Source organism: Mobula birostris, chromosome 6 (genome assembly GCF_030028105.1).
Source record: "Mobula birostris isolate sMobBir1 chromosome 6, sMobBir1.hap1, whole genome shotgun sequence".
NCBI lineage: Eukaryota > Metazoa > Chordata > Chondrichthyes > Myliobatiformes > Myliobatidae > Mobula > Mobula birostris.
The window spans coordinates 165488867-165508935 of NC_092375.1; the positions used below are offsets into that span (position 1 = coordinate 165488867).

Genomic DNA, 20069 nt, shown 5'->3' on the forward strand with positions numbered 1-20069 from the left:
ATGACTTCCTATGACGCTCTGTGTTGCATCTCGGTGGATCTCGGTGGAATGAGTCTCTGGCTGAATGTACTCCTGTGCCCAACCAGTACATTATGTAGTGGATGGGAGACATTGTCCAAGATGGCATGCAACTTAGACAGCATCCTCTTTTCAGACACCACCTTCACAGAGTCCAGTTCATCAGAACATCACTGGCCTTACGAATGAGTTTGTTGATTCTGTTGGTGTCTGCTACCCTCAGCCTGCTGCCCCAGCACACAACAGCAAACATGATCGCACTGGTCACCACAGACTCGTAGAACATCCTCAGCATCATCTGACAAATGTTAAAGGACCTCAGTCTCCTCAGGAAATAGAGACGGCTCTGACCCTTCTTGTAGACGGTCTCAGTGTTCTTTGACCAGTCCAGTTTATTGTCAATTCGTATCCCCAGGTATTTGTAATCCTCCACCACGTCCACACTGACCCCCTGGATGGAAGCAGGGGTCACCGGTACCTTAGCTCTCCTCAGGCCTACCACCAGCTCCTTAGTCTTTTTCACATTAAGCTGCATCCTTATTGATTACAACTCAGTGTTCAATACCATCATCCCCTCAGAAATAATCAAGAAGCTTGAAAATCTGGGTCTCTGTACCTCCCTCTGCAACTGGATTCTTAGTTTCTACATCTGGAGTCCACAGTTCTTGCTAACAATGAATATAGGCATAACTGAAGGAATTGTAGACAGCCCACTGCTCTATTCTCTCTCTCGACACTTATGACTGTGTGGCTAGGCACAGCTCAAATTGCATCCATAAATTTGCCAATGACAAATCCCTTCAAACAAAATGTTTAGAAAGCTACAGGAGTTGCTTAGGAAAACATGCAGAGAGGAGACAGCCAAGGGTGAGAGGGAAAGACAACGCAAGCCCTGGTAAGCAAAAAATAAAACCAGATGAGAGGAATGATGGGCAGACGTGTTTCTTCATTCCTCTGATTATTTTAGCGAGGATTGGGTTGGATAGCCTGTAAGTGTTGCGCACTTTTGGCGCAATACAGCATACCCACAACTCACCAACATTAACTGTACATCTTTGGGGAGGAAACCAGAGCACTCAGAGGAAACCTATGGTGTCATGAGGAGTACAGTGCATACAAACTCCTTACAGACAGTGGTGAGAACTGAACTCTGATCTCAGAGTTGGCACTGTAAAGTGATTGTGTTGACCGCTATGTTACCATGCCACCCCATGTTTTAAATCATCTACAGAGATGATGCCCCATGTGCCAAGTCCTACTCATATTTGTATAAGAAAAGCAGAGGTCATTATAATGACCCCTGGGGAACCTTACCATGAACTTACAAAATACAAATTACTTTGAGAAAACTAACAAATGCAGATTCATTTGAAGCTATCCATATTTTTGTAGCTCTGATTCCCCTTGGAAAAAAATAATTTGATCAAAATTCTCACGAGATATTCAGTGCTTCTTTTAATTATCAGTGCCAGCACGATCTATGCCAGTGCCCCACTCTATTTACATCCCCAGTGTGCTTCTATATAAAGCCACATTTGGAAAGTATTCATGCTTACCAACCATAAATGCCATTCTTTTCTGATCAGCAAACAAGGTACACAATGAAAGGCTACAGAGAATTACCAACAACTGACATTTCCTCTCAACTGCTCATATGTGATTGTTCCCTGCCTCCATTCCTGTCCCCTCCCCAGTCTGAACGTTGGTGCCTTTTCTTTTTGCAATTTTATCATTATCTCCGATTGCTTTGTATTTCATTGCCTTAAGAAATAAAGAGACTTTGGAGTTCATTCTCAAGTCTGCTGGCTGGTGGTTTATACATCTTGGTTTGTGTCTCATTCAAAGATTCAAAGTGCATTTATTTTCAAAGAATGTATAAGTTATACAACTTTGAGATTTGTTTGCTTAATAGGCAGTCATAAAGAAAGGAACCAGAAAGGACCCAATTTAAAAAAATAAGACCAACCCTCACTCCCAGTTCCCCGAGAAAGAGGGTTAAAAAAAACACAAAACAAATCATGTAAATATATGTGAACTGCATTCTGAACCGAATTGAGTCCTTAGATCCAAGTCCCCAGAGCAGCAGCTCGGAGCAAGCCCAAAGCCTCGGTATTAGCAGGGCAAATCAACGCAAAGTTGGCAGGTGCAAAGCACAGCAGCCGGCGGGGGGGGGGGGGGCAGTCTCACAGCCGCAGCACCGCAGAGGAGCTCCCAGACTATACGGGCTAGTGTTGAAATTCTGTGAACCTTGCACTACAACCTGGGCCCCGCCGCGATGAATCGTTCCAGCCTAGATTTTGCTGTCGGATAAGCTGTTCTCGACCTCTCCAAATCGGCTCGGTGCTTAGAGTGATCCATCCTCACCCAACTCTCAACACCCTGTCTTTCCAGTCTACTGGGGCTGGCATTTAGATTGTCCAAACAGCATATTGTACCTCACATTAGGACCCGACCTCACCATGGCAAATTATTCTGGGCCCAGTGATTTGCTTCGGACCTGGATTTTACTGTATCCAAATCGGCTCATTGCTTAAGAGCATTCCACCCTCGCTCCCAGGTCAGCTGATGGGCATCGGAACTCCCTTGACCCATCTTCCCTCCTCTAAAGTGTTCACTCCAACCACCCATGACACCCAACTGCAAGTGCGTCAATTTCACAGTGCAACAGCAGGACATATCTCTTGGGTTTGCTTTGGCCTCACATGCCTCTTCACTGTCTGCAGTAATAGCTTACCACAATTTACTTTAAAAAAGTGTTATTGACAGACATCCTACCTCTCCCGGAACTTCCGGGAGTCTCCCGCATATTAATAGTGGCTCCCTGATGCCCGCAAATTATATACAATATCACAGAAGTCAATTTTTTTGAGAGCAAGCGAGAGAACATCACGAGAGCGCGCGCACGTGAGAAAGCAAGCAAGAGCATGCGAGCAAGAGCGAAGGCGCACGAGCCAGAGAGCAAGCGAGAGCGCGTGAGCGAGAGAGAGCAAAAGCAAGAGGGGGGGGGAGGGAGAGAGAGAGAGAGAGAGCGAGCGCGAGCACACGCGCCATTGCAGAGTGTTCCAAAAAAACACGTACATCACCCCAGACTACACTAAAGTGTACCCCTGCCTAATAGGGGTCAAAATAATGACAGTGTTGCTCGCTGCACTGTTTGCAACAATGACTTTTCTATTGCCCATGGTGGGTTAAGACTGTAAAAGACATGTTGAGGTGAGTTTAACAGGTGTCATTCGCTTATTAGCATAGCTAACGTTATTTAAACTAGCTGGCCAGCTGCTAAGGAGCTACTTTATTACAGACATCCCACCTCTCCCGGAAGTGTCCCGCAAATTCACGGTGCTACCTCCCTGAAATGAGTTTTTGCAGGGTGGGATGTCTGTATTGATAATATTTTTAATCAAATTCCTTTTCTTTCGAACCACCAGTAAGCTGTCGCACATCTTCGGTAGCGCCATCTTAAACCAGATTTCAGAGGAGAGAAATGGTACTTAACATTAATAAACTGGAATTCTTTCTTTGGCTATAACTGAGCTGCATGCAAATGTGTCAACATGGAAGTTTGACTTAAACAAAGTCATTATTAATGGAGCATAAGATCAATGAGTGTTGAAATTTTTTTTCAGACATCTCTGAAGCAAGATATGCACATAAATAATTAAATGTATAACTGTGTTTGATGCAGAATATTCTATGGATTGTGTACACAGTACCCTCGTGGGAACATTTATAGACCTACTGTAATGCTCATTGGACCTACTGTAATGCTCATTTATAGACCTGCATGTGTCATGACAGAAAATACTCGTATGTATCTTAGAGAATTCCAGCATCAAAGCAAGTCAAGAACCTGGAACTAACACACATTGTACAGAATTCTCTCCATATTATTTACATCCAAATCCTTAGGACAACAAAATTCATCGAACCATAGATCAATTAACCCAAAATCAGTCATCAGGAAATACTGGAATTATTAAATAGTGATCACGCACTTTAGAAAATTATAATCAGGCAGAATTACCTTGGTATTATAAAAGCCAAAATAGTTTTTAAAAAGCATGTTCTTTGAGGAGGAGATATAGGGCACCAAAAGAATTTCCAGAAATCATGACAAGGTGTCATAATAAGGAACATTACTGATGGTTAAAAAGTTAGCATATGAAAAGTATTGGTTAATTGACAAAAAAAATAGTAGGGATAGACGAGTCAGCATCTGGCGGGCAAGCAGTAATTGGTAGAATGTCTCAATATCAGCACCGAGACCCTCAACATATAAATTGATATTAATGACAATGCACTGATCAAATGTTCTGTGCTTCTGCTTACCCAAGCCATAACTATAGCTGAAGCAGTATATTGTGAGGACAGAGTCAAAAGTATACACTCCGTAGCCACACCTCATTAATGCTCATCCAATCAGCCAATCATGTGGCAGCAATTCAACGTATAAACACATGCAGTAATGGTCAAGAGGTTCTGTTGTTGATCAGACTAAACATCAGAACGGGGAGGAAAGGTGATCAGTCACCTTGGCTGTAGAATAATTGCTGGTGTCAGTTGGGATGGTTTGAATATCTCAGAAACTGCTAATCTCCTGGGATTTTCATGCACAACAATCTCCAGAATTTACACAGAATGGTGAAAACAAAGAAGATCCAGCGAACAGCAGCTCTGTGGGCGAAAACACTGTGCTAATGAGACAGGTCAGAGGAGAATGGCCAGACTGATTCAAACTGATGGGAAGATGCCAGTAACTGAAACAACTAAGTGTTACAACAGTTGATTGTTTCTTGATCGGTCAGGGCAGCAAAGGATATGGCGAGATGGCAGGTGTATGGGGTTGAGTAAGGTCCGGGATCAGCCATGATGGAATGGTGGAGCAGACTTGATGGGCTGAATGGCCTAATTCTGCTCCTATGTCTTATGGCTCAACAGTGGTATGCAGAGGAACATCTCTGAATACACAACACATCAAACCTTGAAGCAACAGAAGATCACACCAGGTTCCACTCCTGTGGCCACTTTATTAGGTGCACTCCTATACCTAATAAAGTGGCCACTGAGTGCATATTTAGTCACTTAAGCAAATAAAAATGTCAAATAGAACAAACCGTAAAGGAAAATGAGATTACCCACCTCAGTAGGACAAATAAAAATGTGGAAATTTACAATGGTATAAAATTAATAAATTCTGATGTTCAGAAAGATTTGGGTGCCCTTGTACAAAAAACAGATAAAACTACAATTAGCGAAGCAAATAAAATGTTGCACATAGGTATAACCATAGTAAGTCATTCTACCACCCTTCTGTGCTTTGGCAAGAACACACCTGATGCACTGCTTACCATTTTCATCACCTATTTAAGGAAAAGTCTTTCCAAATTGATTCCCATGTTGAGGAGGTTGTACTTGGAGGCAGGATTAGTAAAGCCTAATATCTGTTGTAGATTAAGTTACTGCAGTGTTTATTGAGGGGTAAGATATACATCCACCTGGAAAGACACGGTTTAATTACGGGCAGTCAGCACTGCTTTGTGCATAGAAGATCATATTTTTACAAATGATTTGAGTTTTTCAATGAAGTGTCCAAGATGGTCAAAGACAAGGCAGTAATGTGGTCTAAATAGACTTTAGTAAGACCTTTGTTCAGGTTCCACATGGTAGTCTGCTCTGAAAGGTTAGGAATCCAGGGAGAATTGGCTAATTGGACACACAACTAACTTAATGGTACGAAGCACAAAGTGATGGTGGAAGGTTGTTTCATAAGCGAGAAACCTTTCACTAGTGGTGTGCCACAGGGGTCAGTGCTGGACCCATTGTTGTTTGTCATCTATATCAAAATTTTGGATGAGAATATATAAAGTATGATTAGTAAATTGGCATATGACATTAAAATAGGAGGTATAATTGTTCCCCATTCTGCTGATCCTTTCAATCTTATGAGATTTATAGGTAATATATTGTATTCAGCAGTTTCAATAGTCAATCAGATAGAACACTTAATAAACCAGGAATTAAAAAGTAGATGATATAATTGAATTTGTAATCATTTTATAAAGATTGAAATAAAGAGCGAAATAAAGATTGAAACATATTTGTGGGGTTACAGCAAAGCTACAAATTACAAGACCTTGACAAAACTTTCATTTAATTTTTTCAAAAGGCAGAGAACATTAATTACAGCTTAGAACATTATCAACGGTTTAATTGCTACTCAAGCAGCTAAGCTCAACATTTGAGTTTTTACAGCAGAACAATATACAAAACGCTGAAGTTCAAAACAAATCACTGGTCTGTGTCACTGCATCTGTGAAAACAAAAGAACAGCTCAGAGATTCACTGCCATGTTAGTATTTGTTTTGATGACGATCTACCATTCCCACATTAGCCCAGTTGTTACCTTGTTTATCACTTTCTCCTGGTGAGACAAATTTGCAGATTACAATGTTAAATTGCCCATGTGCCACTACCAGAAGTCACTGCTGGTTTTATAAAATGACTAATGAGAGGAACTGTGTCAATTTTGTAAATACTGAGCCATTAAAACCTAACAACAAAGCAGGTGCTTATAAGATGCAGCTTAGGACAGACCCACTGTTCGAGTTATTGGGTTCAACACTTGAATTTACAATGCTTACATCAGTTGTAGCAGACAATAATCAGAAGAGATTATGAGAAATTTCATTAATTATTTAGCTTCATCTTTTTTTGCAAGAGAATGGAAAGAAAGACAATGCATTTTCTGAGTTTTATATAACAAAGATACTATAGGTCTGCAAATAGTAGCACCACCAGCTGTCATTTGATTAAAAATTCCAATTTTAATTATGCACTAATACAAATTTTATTCAAGATTGTTATCAAGCATTTTTAAAGAAAGCCTCCAAAATAGAACAAAAACTGGACTGTTAAGATACCCAACACTAAATATTTATAAATCTATTCTCACAGAATACACATCACGTAACTTTTATCCTCACAGCTCCTCACACACTTGCTTTCATAAAGTCACAAGCTATTTTTTAAATAAACCAATGATTACTATCTGGTTTATGCTCATTTTAGTTAAAACCATCTTTTAGCACATAACTCCATTTCGTTATCTGAATAAACATTTTCTCCTATTTTGTCAGCTAGATTGTAAAGGGACATTCTTTTAAACCATTTTAAAAATAAATTCCTATTTTTTGTACCATTCCTATGTCATTATTTCACCCATCCCCTAAATTTGGAATCATGGTTCCTGATTTTTTCCAAAGTAAGTACTTAACATCAGGCTTTACCTCACTGTTCTCTCTGTATATATGGGATAAGTTGAAATTTTCAATGAATATTGGAAGAGCAAAGCCATTATCTTGACCATATTAAAAACTCCAGTCCATAATGACAAAGACCATCCATCCCTTGAACAGCTGTCTGAAAGTGAACCTGTGCCTCTTGGTAATAGGAATCAGTTTGAATTCTCACTCACATTTTAAAATTCCTCCAAAGTATTGCCCCTCTATAGCTCTGAATTGCCTCCTATAATCCTCAAGAAACCTGGTCATAACACAAAAAACTGGCAACTTTTTCTGCTGCTTATGCCTACACTACCAAGGTTAGCTGATCTTCCTGTACTAATACTTAATATCTGGAATATACAAAAGTCTATTAATCACTGTCTTGACTATACTCAATAACTGAGCCTCCACGTCCCTTTGGGTCGATAATTGCAAAGATTCACTATTTAAAGAAGAAATAAAACGTTTTCTCATCTCAGTCATTCCTGGCTGCTGTAGTTCCAAACTCCATGGCTAGGGGTACCATCATCTGTCTTCTACACTGTTAAGTCCTGTCAAATACAGTACAGTACTTTGCACGTTTTATTCTGCAATATCTTGGAGACCAGGTGTCCAGGTTAATCTCTCCTCACAGAACAGTAACAACCTCCTCAGAGAAATCTGTCTGCTTAAACTTTACAGCCTGTTATATATGGGCAGGAAGATCAAATCAGTATCAAATGTTCCAGATGCTGTCTCACTACGTGATGTAAGATAACTTCGTTCTTCTTCGCAAATCCTTTTGCAATAAAGAATAAATGCATTATTGGGATTCCGAGTTGCTTATTTCACCATTTTAAAATACTATTTCTTAAAATCGTAATTTTTACATTTCCCCACATTATATTCCATTTAGCTTGTCCATGCGATAAAACTTCTATGCCACACTCCCTGCAATTCAAATTGCAAACTAAACAATTTAGGCGTATTAATCATTTCGATTTCAACGGCTCCGCCTTTATTCGCTGTGTCTTCGGTTGTCTGATCTAAAGTACAAAATTTACCAATTTTCCTAATTCCTAGATTTAAAAAAACTTTCTTGATAAACCAAAGCCACCTCTTACTTTTGGTTTTCCTTTTGGATGTCCCGGGTACCACCGCATGTGACTCGTTCTTTTTCTCTCAAAGTACTCCTTGAAACATTTTGCTACGATAACTAGGGTCTTTAAAAGGCGAGTTATTATTACAAATGAAAAGGCAGCCCTTCTCATTTCATCTTCAGAGCAAAAAAAAAGGCGAACCAAATAAATTTATGAGATTAATTTAGAGAAACTGATGGCGTGGTGTGGGGCGGAAAAGCAGGTTCGGGAAGACGATACCTTAATGGGCTTGGTGTCCTCGGTGAGGGCCTTGCCGTGCATGTCCTCCATGGCTTTGCAGGCCTGCGACGATTTGTTAAATTTCACATACGCGATGCCCTTATGGTCTTTGGACTGCTTGTCCCGCACCACCCAGATGTCCTGAATGTCTCCGAACAAAGAAAACTTCTCCCGGATCACCTCCTCCGACGTCGACTTGCTGATCACCAGGAAAAGTCGGCTGTTAGGAGGGTGATCAAGGTTTGCCGTCGGACGGGAACTACCAGTATCCTCCATCGTTCAAACAGCAGCAACCGCCGGTTTGTACAGAGCCGTTCGACTCTCCGAACGGACCCAAAAGCAGAACCACCTTCTTCTGCAGAGCTCCTCGCCCTGCGCAGCGCCCCCTAGTTCGGCATACACAGACACGACGCTCACATCCAATGATCTATTTCATTGTGGCATCACCTGTTGCTACCCTCCAGTTCATCCATTCATATCTAAGACATGGCAAAGCTGAGACTCATTATTGTTTTCGAAGTTTGATTCTTATTTGGTTTCCTATGTACCTTGTTGCATTCTCAGTCGCAAAGTTAAATTTTGCTTCACTTCCAGATAAGCTCAATGTCTTCTATGCTCGCTTTGACCACCAGGTCAGGGAGGAACCATTGTGCACTCCCAGTGTCTCCTGATGATCATTTGGTCTCAGTAGCTTAAGATGACATGTGGGTTGCCTTCATGAGAATAAACCCAAGGAAAGCATCCAGTCTGGTTGGAGTACGTGGCTGAGTACTGAAGGCCTGTGCTGACCAACTGGCTGACGTGTTCACGGATATCTTCAAGCTCTTGCTACAGCAGTGTGTGATACCCACCTGCTTCAAGTGGGCTCCAATTATACCGGTGCCCAAGAGGACCGTGACAACCTGCCTTAATGACTATCACCCAGTGACACTTGCATCCACAGTGATGAAGTGTTCTGAGAGGCTGGTGTTGAAGCATGTCAGTTCCTGTCTGAGTAGTGACTTGGATCCACTCCAACTTGCCTGCATAGCAAGAGTGACTTTAATTCACATATGGATCAGTTGGAGCCCAATCATCAATAACCCATTCAATGAAGAATTGCTAACTGATATACTGAATGACTTTTCTGTCCATTATGTTGAGCAGCCAAATAACAAGTTGGCTAAACTAAAAAGGATATTGTGAAATGGATAGAAAGAGATTAGTTAATAATCTTATGGTGTGAAAACCTTTAGGGAAGAGTAACTAATGCATGATAGAATTCTTCATTGAGTTGGAAAATGAAGTAGTTCAACTTAAAACTAGGATCCTAAATCAAGCAGAAATAAATGATTGATTGGGGAGATTCATTAAAAGTATGACCAACATAGAGCCATACAACATGGAAACAGGCCCTTTGGCCCAGCTCATTCAAACCAACCCTTTGCCAGCAAACTGATCCCACCTGCCCACATTTAGACGATAGACAATAGGCAATAGGTGCAGGAGTAGGCCATTCGGCCCTTTGAGCCACCACCACCATTCACTGTGAATTTGAACCAAGGTCTCTAAGCTTCTTCTAGCCATGTACTTATCTACAGTGTTCTGCTTTTAAATGTTGCTAATGCTGGCAACTCATTCCAAATATTCACTGCTCTTTGTAGGAAGAAGGTGTCCCTAATGTCTCCTTTAAATTCCTTGACTCCAATCTTAGACCTATGCTTTCTTGTTGTTAGCACTCCCTCCAAGGAAAAAGGACTACGTCCTTTCACCCTGTCTACATCTTTGAAACATCGGCACATACACTATGTTCATGAATCACATATGCTAACCTGCTGTCTTTGATGTCTTTTGTCCTGTTCTGAATGCTCTGCTGTACCCCGACCCAATGCTGGTTCAACTCCTGCTCCTGCCCCTATCTCTGCCTTCAGGTTGATGAGCTTGTTCGCATTCTCCTGTGTGTTATAGCTTGGGTCCACTCCTTTCAACTGAATGCTGCTTTTCGATTTCTTCTCAATCAACCTGATCCCCTCCAAAATGTCAGTGATATCACAAAATGGACTTCCATTTATAGTTCTAATTCTGGCCTTTGTTGTAAAAATTGTGGTGTAAAAAAGTGGATATAGTATGCTTCAATTTTCAGAAAGACTTTGATAAACTCCCCATAAAAGATTAGAGTGTTATATTGGCATTGATACAGTTTATGGTTTTCTTGTGAATGCTGCTTATATGATGCTATGTCCTGTGAAGTGCTGCAAGAAAGTTTTTCATTGTTCCTGTACATACATGTACTTTTGTACATAACAATAAACTTAACTATTGGAAAGGGAGGTGAAGGACACATTAACGCACACATTTATGAAAATTAATACATTAATGCACACAAAAGGTTTTGATAGTTATGAGGAGAATGTGGTCTTGAGGGAGACGATTAGCCATAGAGTATTAAATGACATTACAGGCTCCAAGAGTTTCATAGTCTTGTCCTGCGCAGAGTTTATGCACGGTACTGTGCAAAAGTCTAGGTACATATAGCTGGGGCGCCTAAGACTTTTGCACAGTACTGAATTTGTCGACGCGGAGCGGAGAGCGAGTTTGCAAACCTGGCAGAAGCAAAGGATGTCGTGGATGTTGGGGATGGAGCGGGTGGTGTAAGGGACTGGTGGCAGAGAAGGAGTGCCAGGGGCAGAGGGTGGTGCCGGTACAGATTTAGCCCTGAGGCACCAGGCAAGATCAACAACTGGTTGCAGAATGTCTCTCTGGTCCTTCTGCTCCCTCCCCTCTCCCTAACCCCTTTCCCAACCATGATTCCCCTCTTCCCTGCCCCCTTCTCGCTCTCAGTCCACAACAGAGACCTATATCAGAATCAGGTTTAGCATCACTCACATATGCTACGATTATTTTTTTTTGCCGCAGCAGTGCAGCGCCATATATAAAATTACTATAATACTTTGCAAAATTCTTAGACACCCTATCTACATATAGGTGCCGAAGACTTTCGAACAGTACTGTATGTGTACCTCCACAGAATTCGTAATGTTTACTGACACTGGTGCCCCGCAGTTACGGTGACGTTGGAGGGGTCACTCCTTTCCCGCCCGCCGTTGCCAGGCTGTTCCTCGTGTCTGCGCCGGCCGAAGCCGAACCTCTGGCTCCGCCGCATTAACGGCTGCCCACCGTTGTCCGTCGGTGAGTACATCCCACATGTCCCGCTCGGTGTTCACCGTGTAACCCCGCCGATCTCTCGCCTAGCCGCGCGTGAATGAAAGGTGCTGCCCTCAAGAAGGACCTTCCTCCCCCCCCGTGTGGTCTCTCTGGATGCAGGACAATTTCTTTCCATTCACTTTCATGTCGTGAGGCCGGTGCGAGAGCTGCAGTGTCTGTAAAGAGGTGGGAGCTGGTTGAATGGTGTTTTACTTTTGGCGCTTACACGGCCTCCGATGCATGAAGACGGGGCTGTCGTTTCCATCCTCGATGTTCTTTCTCCACCGACCGAGGTTGTGGGCCAAGCATTCCCATGAGGACGTTATACTTCATGCGGGCAGCTTTCGAGAACAACCGCGAAGGGTATCCTCTGTCCAACTTTCAAAATCGTAGTTCTATGCCAAAAGCCTGTGAATGATGTTGACTTGACAGTAGGAGTTGACTTTGTGTAATTGAGGGCTTCACTGTTGGCCTGAGAGAGGACAATATTAAATTATTTATCCTGCCAGTATATTTGGAAGATCTTGAATATAGAGGGAGCATTGGTGGTATTCCTCCTGTTTTGAAATGCTTGCCCTTATTCAAATAATATAGGACTACAGGGATTACTGGTGAACTTGATGCCTTGATCTTTAAAAACCTCATTTCCTCAAACACTAATAGCTGAAAGTGATAATAAATGTTACAATTGATGTCTGCCTCTGTTGAGAGTTGGTACCCAAAATAAGGAAAATATTCCATATTTATTAGGATGTCATTGTGCATCTTCTATTTTTGGAGGTCTGTGTGGTACAGTGGCTCATATTAGTAGAGGTGAGCATGTGGCAAGAGTAAACTATGGATGAATTTCTACCCCCAATTTCTTGATAGCTCACCGTTTAGTCCAGCCTGAGGCTGAAGAATGTGAAAAGTCTAGAGCCATTTTTTGTGTTGCAGAATAATGATCAAAATTGTGTTCAAGCTTTATTTGACAGTGATGTATATCTCAAACATGGCCCTCAATCATAAGGCTGAAAAAGGAAAGCTGACCATGGGAATTTTCAGGTTAGGAGATGGTAAATGGCAGGATCTGCATAATAGGTCAACACCAGCAATGATGTAATGATGAATGAAAAGTATGCAGAATAAGGAAAGATTATATTGGATAAATGGATGAAAGGGAATTCTATTTTTATTACATAAACAGTACTAAAATGTACACATTTATCATTTTCCTCACAGACATTTGATGAATGCTTGACATTGTGACAAACCATGGTGTTGGCTTCTTTACTTCTAAAACAAAATAATGAGGGATTTAAGATCAGTGTTGTTATTGAATATAATGCTTATATTGTAATTATAGAGTTTTATTCTTTAGACAGACTTTCACTTTAGTAAACTGCCAAGCCATTCAATTCAGAAAAATATATCTTTTGTGGTCTTTGTTTAGATATGTATTTAGAACATAAGGAATTGGAACTGGCCATGTCCCCTTGAGCCTGCTCCAATTCAACAAGATCGTGACTAATCATCTTTACACAATTTTCCTTTAATATTAAGAAATTTAACAATCTTGGTCTTGAATGCAGTGAAAAATTGAGGCTCTGCCAAAAATTGGCAGAGAATTCCAAAGATATATCTTTGAAGAAATTTCTTATCTTTGCAATCTCAAGCAGTAATTTCCTTAATTAGAGACTGTGATCCCTGGTTCTAGATTGCACACCCAGGTAAAACATCCTTCCTCCACTTACTCTCTCCAGTGCTCTGAGAATCTTGCATCACTTTTCTATAAACTCCAGAGAATGGAGGTCCAGCATATTCAATCTCATCTCATATGATGGACCTGCCATCCCAGAAACCAGTCTGGTGACAACACAAGAGACTTCAGATGCTGAAATCTGGAGCAAAAAGCAAATAGCTGGAGGAACTCGGTTGGACAGGCAGCATCTGTGGAGGTGAATGGAATTTCGATGAAGGGTCTCAATCCAAAGGATTGACGTAGATTTTATAGACTATTTGATGTTATACAGCAACCCCCTACCTGCATGTTTTTACTCCAACGCACTTCTAAGTCACTTTATTTTAGATGTTATACAGCAGTAATTTTTTGGTCCATCCAGTAAGTTTAAAGAGAGCACATGAAAAAGAACTTGGTGGCTTTAAAGCGAATATGTGAACACAAGCCCAAGTGAGTTTCAAGGAAACATAGGAACTGGGGATCCCTCTGTGTTAGAGAGAATGCAGGAAATAGGGTCCTAGTGGATCAAAGGAACCACAGGATTTGGGGCTATCAGGCCTATCAAAGGAAGGATAATAATCAGAGTCAGATGGTGCTGAGTCAAATGTCAATTCATCAGCATTTCCTAATAATGGGATGTTGGTGTTGGCCAGAAAGAACTACAGTCTACAAATCAGTGAACAGGAATGAGGCAAGGGCAGTGGAAACAGACAAAACAAAAGTCTTTGTTTTTGTTATGTGGTGGCAGGAATGGAGGTGGCCATTTTGTAACACTGTCCTTGCAGCCACCATTTTGTGAACCGTTTGGTGAACTGATCCTTTCTCAGAGATAACTTAATCAGAGCAGTTGAATGTGGACAAAAGGAGTTTCTGAAATGATGTAATGATGTCTTATCTGAGACCATCCTCAGATAAGAATCTGTTTATTATGTAAAATGGCTGATTTGCAGAAAGAATAGACTGTGATCTGCTCATCTTGGCAGTGTTTGGCTGACCTGGTTGGACAGGTTTGAACAAAAGACATTACCTAAGTCACAAGGCTGAAGGAAGAGCTATAAATCAATACTGCTTGTAGCCTTGGGCTGCTTCCAATGAGAAACTAACACAGGTCAGTCAGATGGCCTTGAGCCAACAAAATTTAAAGATAATAGATTGACGAGAACTCTGTGGAGACCAATCATTGCAGAGGTGGATGACCCCATATTGGACAGGGGGAGGTTTCAATGTGATCACAAGGAACGCCTGGCCAGGATAGACACTTTTTCCCGGGTATTATATTTTCTGTTCTTACTGTTCATGGAGGGTCAGGGAAACCTAATGGCTGTGCACACAGGTATTTAGTTGGTAAATTCACCTACTTGTTAGCTGAGACAATGAAGGTATTTGTCAGTAAATACAGATTCTCCCTGCCTGACTTATCATTATTATTGAGCATTAAAACTTGTAACAGAATTACTTGTAACAGTGGGTTATCAGAGTTCTATTGTATACCTTCTTCATGAAAGTATAGTAAAATTATACAGGTGGTGGCCTTATTAAGACACTATGTAATAGTGGAAGTCTCTACAGTTCTTGCATACATCCTGTCAGTCAACTGAAACTCACAAAACACAGTTAATGAGAAGGGGCTGCCTGTGTAGAAGGTAGAAATGATGTTAGAAATCTACTTTGTATTCACATCCTCTTCATTAAAGATCAACAAACCATTTGATGACTGTTTTTGAAATAAAACAGATGACTGTTTTTAGTTTGATAGCTTGGCTGGTTCAAATCAAAGTGTTGTCTTAAGCCTATAGAATACAAAGAGCCAGACCCAAAGAAAAGTGTCACTTAGAAATAAGTGGTTTAGTGGAGCAGTCATAATTAGTCATTACCTCGCTGATACAGGTAATTTAAGAATTCCTGTTAAATCTATATTCAGTTATTTCCATTTAATAAATGAGATGACAAGTTGGCTTCTAGATGATTAAAGCCATTGCTCTGGTGGCTCTCAGAATCTCGGTTCCAGCTGAATATAACACAAAAAGTTGCATACATCTATCAGTAATAATGGAGCACACTTTAGTTGCTGAAGTCGTGTTTCAGATGCTTATATAGACTTTAGAGTTTTCAGCAATTCACCTCAGCAAAGTTTTCAAGATCGTACCTGTAAATCATTGAACAATTTTGTTTTCCAATTAGGTATTATCATAGAAGGAACAGTGCTTTTCTTAGCTTGGGATTTATGTAAACACAGACTAGCCTGACAAAGGTAAAACAATCTGAATGTGCATATTTCAATCTGAAAGCTTTCATTTACAGATTCTTTTGGAGGAAATCTGCAATCTGTAGTAATAAAGCAATTTTCCAAAACACAGAATTACTCTATTCCAGTTACTTGATTCAACATCTATATATACTTTTTGAAACATAGTGCGCACACAAGTACAGCGTTAATCTAAAATAATACCAAATGTGCAAGCCTTTCTCTCATTTGCTTGTTCCCTCAATGATTGGTCTCTAAACCAGCATGGGTGGAATTCGTGCATGGAAGGAAGGAAAATTGAGGATAATTATTAATACGATCGCAGCATGTGGGTGTCACAGACAAGGCCATCATTTCATATTCTTCCTTAACTCCTTTTGAGTTAATGGTTGTAAATCACATTTTTTGTAGTTTTTCAGGTTTTATAGTGATGGTGCTCACTCAGATCTGGGATATTTGGTGGTGGGGGTGGTTTGGTTTCCAGGTTCTTTGACCTGGTGATGATGAAGTATATTTCCACGTCAGAATAGTGTTTGACTGAAGATAGGAATTTGCATTGCCTTTCTCCTTTCCTCCTAGGGGACCAGGCATCCTGGGTTAAAATTCTATTGATGGTGATTAAGTTTCTGGATGAGGTTTAAAGTAGACTTTTATACTTGCCAGCCTTGAACTTTTAATTGTACAGTGACTCTTATCCAGACGTGAAGAATTTTTTGCCGTATTTCAGGTGAAAACCATGAGTTGAACATTTGCTTTATGATATCCAGTTTGTTATTTTTTTTCAACATTTCTTTGGTTCAGTTACTGTTCAGGTCAGTGGTGCCCCCTGGGATGTTGGACCTGGACTTCACAATGGTAGTGCTGTTGAGCATCAAAAGAAGGTGATTGGATTCTTATTGGAGAAGATTGTTAACTATAACTTGGTGTTACAAATACTTCCCACTTATTAGCTCATGCTGGAAGATGCTCTGGATCTTTTTGCATGGAGGCATAGGTTACCTTTTTAATTGTATTACGTGAAAGCTGTACCTCCTCTAGCAAAAAAAAAAGTTGTTTCTGCAGCCATATTTTAAATTACTGCCAGAGCTGGAAGTAGGTTAACATGTTCGTGATGTGAATCTGAAATTGTGTGAAATAAACATCTGTCAGGTTTTATTTTTACTTCTGGTGCCTCTATTACATGGACTTTTGCCCAATCAAAAAAAGTAGGGCAATACTTGGTAATATTCTAATTTCCAGACCTGGATACAAGGAATATTCTTGCTTCAGTTTTCCGTGATATATTGGATGGATCCTTATTGTATCTATTCTTTGGTTGAATAAAGAGAGGTAACAAAAAGATCGAATATTAAAGCAGTGGATCACGTCTGTGGTCTCTTACAGATCCAACTCCTGATTATCTAGATACGTTGCTATGGTGGACTGCCATTAAGATATATAAAACATAATACAAAGAAAAATCAGCCTCACCAAGTTAAATTATGATCTGTCCGGTTAACCTTATTTTTCTGATAAGCACGTAAATAAGAAAAACATTCTGACTCATGATTTACAGAAAAACATGCCAAATTAATAATTTTAAACTTTGACAGCAAATTTCGGCAATCCTTGTGCAATCCCTCATGTTTTTCATTTTGTCACATTAGAGTCTAAATGGCTGATCCGGAGAAAGGAAAGAAAATCTTTGTGCAAAAATGTGCTGTGTGCCACACCATTGAAAAAGGTGGAAAACATATGGTTGGACCTAACCTGTGGGGTATTTTTGGACGAAAAACTGGATCAGCTGAAGGATTTCTCTATACTGATGCAAACAAGAACAAAGGTAATGCAATTTTGGTCTACAATTTAGGTGCTTGCATTTCAGTATTAATTGTTCCCAATCTAAAATATCCATTTATATGCAGGGATCATATGGGGGGAGTCCACTCTAATGGAATATTTGGAGAATCCCAAAAAATACATTCCTGGAACAAAAATGCTGTTCGCCGGTATCAAGAAGAAAAGTGAACGTGCTGACCTTATTGCTTATTTAAAGAAAGCATCATCATCATGAATCAAATATTTAATAAAGTGCTTGATTTAATTTTAAAATGCATTTTGGTAGTCATCTGAAACTTTAGTGAGGTGTTAGTAACTGATAAATTATCTGCTTATCATATTCAATGTTAATTTGTTACTTGATTTTAACTATTGTATTGGAAATTATTTGATTCTGTAACGAACTTTTAATTTCTAAAATAAAGTTAGGCAACCTTTGAAGATGTGCTAATATGGAAATAATTTGTATTTGCGTATCTACATTGGGTTTCAGGCCATATTTTCAACAAATCGCCGTGTTTTCCTTTAAGTGCAATCAGAAATCATTTCTTCATCTTTGGCTAAGGACCTCTGTTTCAGAGTCTACTATCTGGCCCGCTTGTATGATTACATCAGTGTACTCCTGTGCTTCTAACATCCTGAGAACAAGAGGAAATCCTAGAGGAATCAGATTTGTTTCATTGATTTTTTTTTTAAATAGAGCAATTTAAAAGAAGTGTGGTATAATCAGATATAATTCTGTTCCCCTTCAGTTAAACATATCTTCAGGAAACAGAGGTAAAAAGACAAATAAATCTGAAATTGTGTCAAATATGGCACCATATTTTTGAAACAGCCATGTAAAGTAAAGATACGCATAGTTTAGCTCTGGACTTAAAGCATGTCACAGAACTGCAGCACGAGGTTTTCCTTTTGAGAAGTAGGAGTGAATAAGGATGATCTTTGGAGGGAACATGGAAATGGGGGCACTAGCCAAAGCACTCCCTCTTCTTTTACTTTCCAGACCACAGTATGTGTGCTTGCAACACTATGTGTCTGACAGAGTGATCAGCAGCACTGGGGCTTCACAGGGGACTGTCTTGACTCCCTTTCTCTTCACCATTTACACCTCGGACTTCAATGACTGCACAGACTCTTGTCATCTTCAGAAGTTTTCTGATGACTCTGCCATAGTTGGATGCATCAGCAAGGGAGATGAGGCTGAGTACAGGGCTACGGTAGGAAACTTTGTCACATGGTGTGAGCAGAATTATCTGCAGCTTAATTTGAAAAAGACTATGGAGCTGGTGGTAGACCTGAGGAGAGCTAAGGTACCGGTAACCCCTGTTTCCATCCAGGGGGTCAGTGTGGACATGGTGGAGGATTACAAATACCTGGGGATACGAATTGACAATAAACTGGACTGGTCAAAGAACACTGAGGCTGTCTACAAGAAGGGTCAGAGCCGTCTCTATTTCCTGAGGAGACTGAGGTCCTTTAACATCTGCCGGACAATGCTGAGGATGTTCTACGAGTCTGTGGTGGCCAGTGCGATCATGTTTGCTGTTGTGTGCTGGGGCAGCAGGCTGAGGGTAGCAGACACCAATAGAATCAACAAACTCATTTGTAAGGTCAGTGATGTTGTGGGGATGGAACTGGACTTTCTCACGGTCGTGTCTGAAAAGAAGATACTGTCTAAGTTGCATGCCAATGTCTCCCATCCACTACATAATATACTGGTTGGGCACAGGAGTACATTCAGCCAGAGACTCATTCCACCGAGATGCAGCACTGAGCGTCATAGGAAGTCATTCCTGCCTGTGGCCATCAAACTTTACAACTCCTCCCTTAGAGGGTCAGACATCCTGAGCCAATAGGCTGGTCCTGGACTTATTTCATAATTACTGGCATAATTTACATATTACTATTTAACTATTTATGGTTCTATTACTATTTATTATTTATGGAGCAACTGTAACGAAAACCAATTTCCCCTGGGATTAATAAAGTATGACTATGACTATCCTACTTCAGCCCATGCTGCCAGCCTGTTACTGCACTCACAGCTCCCTCGGAATCTGTCACATATCTCGTAATTGTACACTCCAAGACAGAATCAAAAATAGTTGTTTTGTGCCCCCTCAGTTAAACGCAACTTAAAGAAACTGAAGTAAAAAGACAAATAAGTCTGAAAGTGTGTCAAAGGTGACATTGTATTTTTGAAATAAGCCATGTAAAGTAAGGATATTCTCATCTGACAAATGTTTTTAAATGCAAAATTGACATAAATTCCAAAACTAGAAACATGTCTTTCAATATCTGTATCTCTATGCTGTCAACTGGAAGATCCAGTAGTTGGGAGGATCCAGAGATAAGCAGGTTGATAACATAAATCACTTCCACAGCCACTGGTAATTTGTGCAAGAAAGTCCTGATCTCCCTCTGGGAGATGGTACATCCTACTT

General features: G+C 40.4%; 2 protein-coding genes across 2 annotated transcripts in view; one reads left to right on the forward strand and one right to left on the reverse strand.

Annotated features, from left to right (window-relative positions):
• rbm45 (RNA binding motif protein 45) overlaps nucleotides 1-9007 on the reverse strand; it is a 30765-nt gene extending 21758 nt beyond the window's left edge. The window contains exon 1 of the mRNA XM_072261792.1: nucleotides 8660-9007. Within this exon, the coding sequence (XP_072117893.1) occupies nucleotides 8660-8935 (276 nt within the window). The 5' untranslated portion in view covers nucleotides 8936-9007. The remainder of the gene's footprint in view (nucleotides 1-8659) is intronic.
• Nucleotides 9008-17460: 8453 nt separating this feature from the next.
• LOC140198630 (cytochrome c-like) lies at nucleotides 17461-17860 on the forward strand. Its single transcript, XM_072259634.1, has 2 exons — nucleotides 17461-17629; nucleotides 17712-17860. Exons 1-2 carry the CDS (start codon nucleotides 17461-17463, stop codon nucleotides 17858-17860), a joined length of 318 nt encoding a protein of 105 aa, XP_072115735.1.
• The last annotated feature ends 2209 nt before the right edge of the window (nucleotides 17861-20069 follow it).

What these genes read in the sequence shown, in the direction of transcription:
- LOC140198630 (XM_072259634.1), top strand. Translation starts at nt 17,461, where the DNA reads ATGGCTGATCCGGAGAAAGGAAAGAAAATCTTTGTGCAAAAATGTGCT. An exon ending in TGATGCAAACAAGAACAAAG is followed by an intron (nt 17,630 to 17,711) that starts GTAATGCAATTT and finishes ATTTATATGCAG; the next exon opens with GGATCATATGGGGGGAGTCC.